This window comes from Phoca vitulina, unplaced genomic scaffold (genome assembly GCF_004348235.1).
Source record: "Phoca vitulina isolate PV1807 unplaced genomic scaffold, GSC_HSeal_1.0 scaffold104, whole genome shotgun sequence".
Taxonomy (NCBI): Eukaryota; Metazoa; Chordata; class Mammalia; order Carnivora; family Phocidae; genus Phoca; species Phoca vitulina.
This window is the reverse complement of record NW_022589807.1, coordinates 906,263-912,272: the sequence shown is the minus strand read 5'-3', so window position 1 is coordinate 912,272 and position 6,010 is coordinate 906,263. Positions and strand designations below refer to the sequence as shown.

The 6,010-nt window shown below is 65.2% G+C and overlaps 1 protein-coding gene across 1 annotated transcript in view; it reads left to right on the top strand.

The window, feature by feature from the left end:
• The window catches only part of NINJ1 (ninjurin 1), a 9,838-nt gene extending 4,572 nt beyond the window's left edge, over positions 1–5,266 (top strand). The window contains exons 2-4 of the mRNA XM_032397818.1: positions 1,717–1,942; positions 2,577–2,738; positions 3,550–5,266. Of these exons, the coding sequence (XP_032253709.1) occupies positions 1,717–1,942; positions 2,577–2,731 (381 nt within the window). The 3' untranslated portion in view covers positions 2,732–2,738; positions 3,550–5,266. The remainder of the gene's footprint in view (positions 1–1,716; positions 1,943–2,576; positions 2,739–3,549) is intronic.
• The last annotated feature ends 744 nt before the right edge of the window (positions 5,267–6,010 follow it).

Sequence of the window (6,010 nt, the reverse complement as noted above, 5' to 3'; positions counted from 1 at the left end):
GCGCGCGTGCGCTGTGTCCGTGCACCTGTGCGTGTCTGTGTCTGTGTGCATCTGCAGGTGTGCATCTGGTGTATGCGCGCGTTTGCAGGTGTGTGCTTGCTCGTGCACGTGTGTATGTGCTTGTGTGGTTATGTGTTTGTTCGTATGCCTGTACACATGTTCCCGTGCCCGTGTGTCCACGTGTGTGTGGCTGGCTCTTTTCCCCGGGACTGGGGACCGGATGAGCACTGTGGTGGCCTTGAGGGAAGCTGCTTGGGCGCTCCTGGTTTGTGGAACTTAGAGCACGCGCCCAGCACGGCACACCCGCCCCTCAGAGGAGCGCTCATGGGACGAGGCGTGGCCAGCCCAGCAGCTTCGCAAGCGCAGACCTGGGGGACAGCCTGGTGCTGTGGGAGCCCAGGCCCCTAGGCGGTGGGCTGCCTGCGCCCAGACCCTGGGGAGGAGCCGCTGTGCCCTGATGGGTGAGGCCTGGGGTGTGGCCCACCCAGCTGCAGTGCGGCTGGAGGCTTGGGGGGAAGAGCCGTGGGTGGAATATTCCGGAAGCAGTGCTGGGGGTTGGGTCCAAGGAGCCGCTTTCCCTGTGGGGCTTGGGTCTGGAATTTTAAATCCAGTGGATTTGCTACTTAGCCGCTGGTGCTGAGGGAAGGCAGGGCAGGTCCCACGCCCGCTGTTCGGCTCGCCCAGTGTCCCTTCCTCCTGGGCATGTTATTCCAGATTACATTTATGTTTAACAAGACAGGCCGCCAGAGCGAGCCCCCTCCCGCCCCCGCTCCTGGAGTTCGGGATTTTCCAGGGTGCGATTTCCAGCTGCGGAAAGTGGAGGGGCCTCTCGCTTGCTGGTTCGGCCCCTCCCTGGCAGCCTGCCCCCCAGGCCTGCATCTTTCATGAGTACGGAAACACGAGCTCCCCAGTGCCCCAGGAGGCCGCAGCGCTGGGCCTGTGGACAAGGGGCCGGGGCTGAGGGGTGCGGGCTTGTCCTGGGGGCCTGCGGAGGGGCCAGCCAGCGGCAGCTGGGGGAGGCCTACTGAGGGAGGGGGGCCTTCTCCCGCCTCCCCCCCGCCTTGCAGCCCGGGAGAGAGGGGCTTCCTGGAGGCGGTGACCTCTGGGCGGGGCATGGAGGGCGTGAGGAGTAGCCTGCGACCTGGCCCTGAGGCCCGGCCCCGTTCCCAGGCAGAGGCGCGGGGAAGCCTGGACGGGAAGCGCCCCGCGCCACGTGCCCGAGGCACTGTGGGGACAAACGTCATCACCGATACTGAGTAAAGGGCAGGAGGCGGCTTCCGGAGGGGTGGCCTGGGTGCACTCAGCTCCCGAGGCTCCAGGTGTTTACGTTCCTCGTGCACAGCTTTTCCTGTGGGGATCACACCTCAGTGACGTGGTTCAAAATTGTTTGTAAAAATAAAAATTGAAGAAGCAGCTAAGTTCAAGCGTAGCCCCGCTTTGGTAGGCGTCCGGGTGAGCGCGCGGGGACCAGGACCGTCCCAGCGGGACGTGGCCTGCAGCCAGCAGCCGGGGGAGGGAGGCAGGCGGGGGCCCCGCAGGTGCGCAGGGAGGGCACCAGAGGGCCGCACCCCAGGCGGGATGGAGGCATTCTCGTCGCAAACCAGTGTGTGTGCTGAGGCCCTGGCTCCCCCAGGACCTGATTCCCGGAGTGGGTCCTGCAGGCCCGCCAAGCCCCACACCCCTGCTGGTCCCAGGCTGACGACCCCTTTCCTGCAGCCATCCCGCTGGGGCCGGAACCGGCCCATCAACGTGAACCATTACGCCAACAAGAAGAGCGCAGCCGAGAGCATGCTGGACATCGCGCTGCTGATGGCCAACGCTTCCCAGCTGAAGGCCGTCATCGAGCAGGGCCCCGCCTTCGCCTTCTTCGTCCCCCTGGTGGTCCTCATCTCCATCTCCCTCGTGCTGCAGATTGGCGTGGGCGTGCTGCTCATTTTCCTTGGTGTGAGCCTGGGCTGAGGGGGAGGGCCCTGGGGCGGCCCCGCGCATGATCTGCTGGTTCTGCTTGCATACCCCCCGGGACAGGGTGCTCACCACCTGACAGACCCCACTCAGCCATGCGGTCAGGACGTGGCTCCCCAGTGCGGCCCTCAGAGGGCCCCCCATGTCTCTGTCCTTCCACCCACCCAAGCTGAGGATGTAGGAAAACGTAACCCTCCAGTGGTCTCCAGGGACTGGATGGTGGTCCTGCCCCTGAGCTGAGGGTCCGGGCTCACCTCCACTGCTGGCTGTGTGACCCGGGGCAGGTACTTGACCCCGCAGGCCTCAGTTCCCCCACCCATAACGTGGGCATGAGGACAGGGCCTTGGGTAGGCGTGAAGCTCGCTAGACCCCGCACACGGGCACTCAGAGAGGGGCTTCCCTGTGTGCACGCAGTGTGTTGTCCCTTACAGTCCAGACCTGCGCCCCGGGCTGGTTCTTCAGCTCCAGCACCGGCGCCGGGCCGCCCTGAGCTCTGTGCTGGAGGAAGCAGGGCTGCGGGGCCGAGGCCACAGGCCCAGATCTCACCCAGAACGAGGCAGCGGGCCCAGGGGCTGCAGGGCCCCCGTGCAGCGTCTGCTCCCTTGTGCCCACAGTCAGGTACGACCTCAACAATCCTGCCAAGCACGCCAAGCTGGACTTCCTCAACAACCTGGCCACCGGCCTGGTTTTCATCATTGTCGTGGTCAATATCTTCATCACTGCCTTCGGCGTCCAGAAGCCCGTGATGGACGTGGCTCCGCGGCAGTAGGGTTCAGGTGAGCCAGAAGGCACAGCCCCGCTGTCCACCCGAGCAGACTTTGTGCCCGGTGTCTGTCCTGTCTGGGCCTCACGGGAGGGCGCGCCTGGCCGTGTGCCCCCCATGCTCGTCCCCTTGCTCAGAGAGGTGAGCACCCACCCAAGGTCACCTACTTGGAGCAGGAGTCTCAGGGAGGCTGGGTGACCCCCAGGTGTCTCAAGGGCCAATGCAGAAGGTCAGCAGGTCCAGCGCGTGTCAGGTGTCCTGCATCTGGGGCCCTGGCCCGGGCTGCTCACCACAGGTGCATCCGGCCTTGGGCCTGCCCCAGAGAAAGGGTGGGCACTGCTAGCTGTCTGCCCACCAGCACCCCCACCCCACCCCGGCAAAGTGGGCGGCAAATGATGAGGTGGGGCCCTCAGCAGGGCCGGCACGTGGCCCGGCACGTGGCCTGCCCACACCGTGGCCGTCGGCCCCACCTGGGTCCCACTCACTGCCTGGCTGCTGGCCCTGGTTTATTGTCAAGTCCGACCCCCGTGGAACCTTCCGGATGCCAGCCTGCTCCCTTGCTCGGGGCATGGTGACCAAGCCATTTATTAATTGCCTGCTGTGCCCCAGATGCAGTCCTCACCCTCCCTGATCATCAGCCCACTGGCCTCTGCTCTCCAAGGCCCCCCTTTAAATCCTGACAGTGACCCGACCAGGGAAACTGAGGCTTGCCCAGGTCAGAATCAGGTCCTTCTGCCTCTGGAGTCGTCGTGGCCTCGGGGCTCGAGTCTGGCCACCAGAGCAAGACTGGAGGCCCTCACACCCCTCCTCTCCCTTCTTGGCAGATGCCCCCGGATCGCACCCGGCCACAGCCACCCAGATCCCGGAGCCGCCTCCCCCTCGAGGCCCACCTTCCTATGGGGGGCACTCCCGACAACCGCAAGAGCCCAGGCGGGCCCCACTAGACTGTGTCCTGGGAGGAGCCGCCCGTGGCTAGACCACCCAAGGCCAGCGCGGGCCCTGCTCCGTCCTCGGCTGCCCCTCCCCCCGGAGCGTGGCCCAGGGGACAAAAGTGGGGAAGGGTCGTGGCCACCCGGACATGCAGCAGCCCAAGGATGGGAGCGAGGGGCCCCTGTCGGCCTTGGTCCCAGGACGTATCCAGAGGGACAAGGAGACCCCTATCTCTACCAGCACAACGAGCATCTGGGCTTCGAGGCCCCACGCTGGGGGCCCGGGGCATCTGTGCTTCCCGACCCAGGACGCGGGACTGCTGGCCCCATCTGGCCATGGGCCCTGCGCACGCCTCCCACCAGCAGGGCCCCGAGCCCCCACATTTCTAAGCACCAACGACCAATAAAGCTGACGCGCCTCCTCCCCTCGGGCCTGGCCCTGCATTATGTCCCCAGGCCCCCCAGCCTGTGAGGGCCTCCCCACCCCGCCGGGCCGTCGTGGTGTCGCAGTCCCGGCCACGGGCGCCTTCTCAGGGACCGAGGGCTCACGCAGCAACTTGGCGTCTGGCATGTCAGGGCACGGTTTTGAGGCAGAAACCGGGTTCTTGAAGCTCCGGTGCCCGGCATCCTTTTTTAATTGAGATGCACATTGGAGCTGCAGAAATGGGTCCTCCCGTAGCCCCAGGATGACACCGCGCGTCCTTGTTCGCTCCGTGAGGGGCAGCCACGGCCTGCGGCCCTGGAGCTGGCGGGACACAGATTCTCCAGGGTGGCCGTGGCTCCCGTGAGGGACCGCACACCATGACCAGGTCAGAAAACCAGCCTGATCCCGCACTCTGGTCTACACTGCAGACCTGTGTGTGCGTTGTCAGGCAGCCGCGGGCTCATAGAGCGGGGTAAACCCTGCATACCCCACCCCGGCTCTGTCTCCAGGGCGCAGGGGGCACGTTCAGGAGGACTGGCCCCGGGTGCTGTGTCACGGCCACAGGGAGTCCACGGGTCCCCCATCAACTTTGGTGGCTTTTGGGGTCAGAAGCCAAGACCTGGACCCTCCTCTGAGGAGGTCGGGGGAAGGACAGTGTGCAGGATGACCTAGGGGAGCAGCCAGATGTGACCCCCACGTGTCCTCAGGGCACGCAGCCCACAGCCCCTGACCTCATGGAAAGGTACGGAACTCAGGTTTCCTCCAGTCTGCATGCCCGTGGGTCTCCCCTCTGCACCCACAGCCCTGGCCCATGTGGGGTGCCCAGCGCTGCTGGTCAGGCCTAGGGGTACGGTGCTGGGTGGACACCAGCAAAGGCCTGTCCCAAGGGTCCCCTCCCTGGCTGGAACCCCCTGCTCTCTCAGTCCACCCCTGCAACCTCCAGGGGCTGAGCCCTTGCTCTCTGCCCCCTTGGCCCCTCTTTCCTGACCCCCACTGGCCCCACCCCTCACATCCTTGATGTGGCAACACCCTCACCTGGTCCTCCGGGTGGGGAACCTTCCAGCTCCAAGGCCCCTCCGCCATCTGAGCCTAGGGCAGCTCCAACACCCCATTCCTTAAGATGCTCAGGTGACCCCTGGTCAGCTCCCACAAAGTGATCAATAAACAGAAGTGCTTGTGGGTAAGATGGGCCCGGCTTTGCTTTAAGACACTCCAGGAAAGGGGCGCCTGGGAGGCTCAGTCATCCGAGCGTCCAACTCTTGATTTCGGCTCAGGTCATGGTCTTAGGGTCGTGGGATCGAGCCCCGTGTCAGGCTCCACACTGGGCAAGGAGTCTGCTTGGGATTGTTCTCTCTCCCTCTCTCTCTGCCCCTCCCCCCGCTCAAAAAAATCAAACAAAACACTCCAAGAAAAAGCTTGGGGGAAGCGGATGAAACAAGGTGAAGTGCTGGACAGCAGGGGCCCCAGGGCAGCCCTCTGCTGGCGAGCGTCTCCAAGTCCCACGAAGAGGGTTTGTAAAGTGATCCACGTGTGGGACGAGGTCCGTGAAGAAGCATGAGGAGCAGGGGGCGGAGGGTGGACACATGTCTCCAGTAGGGCTGACGAGCATGAGCCCCACTGAGCAGGGGCAGATGCGGGGCTGCACGGTGGCCGGCCCTGGGGTCTGGTGGCGCGAAGGTCTCAGACTCGGGCATGGCCCTGGGGGTGGAGCTTGGCCCACCCCCCAGCTGCTGGCTTCTGTAAGCATGTCTCCCCTTCATTGGCTTGGCTTTTGACAGCGGGGTGGGGGGCGGGGGGCCAGGCTGACATCTGTGACCTATCCCCACAACCTGCCCCTCCTGTCAGCCCACCCTGTCTCCCTTGCCCCTCTCTCCCTCGGCCACCCCCACGTGTCCGGGCAGCCTGGTCCCCTGGCCCAGTCCCGCCCAGGGT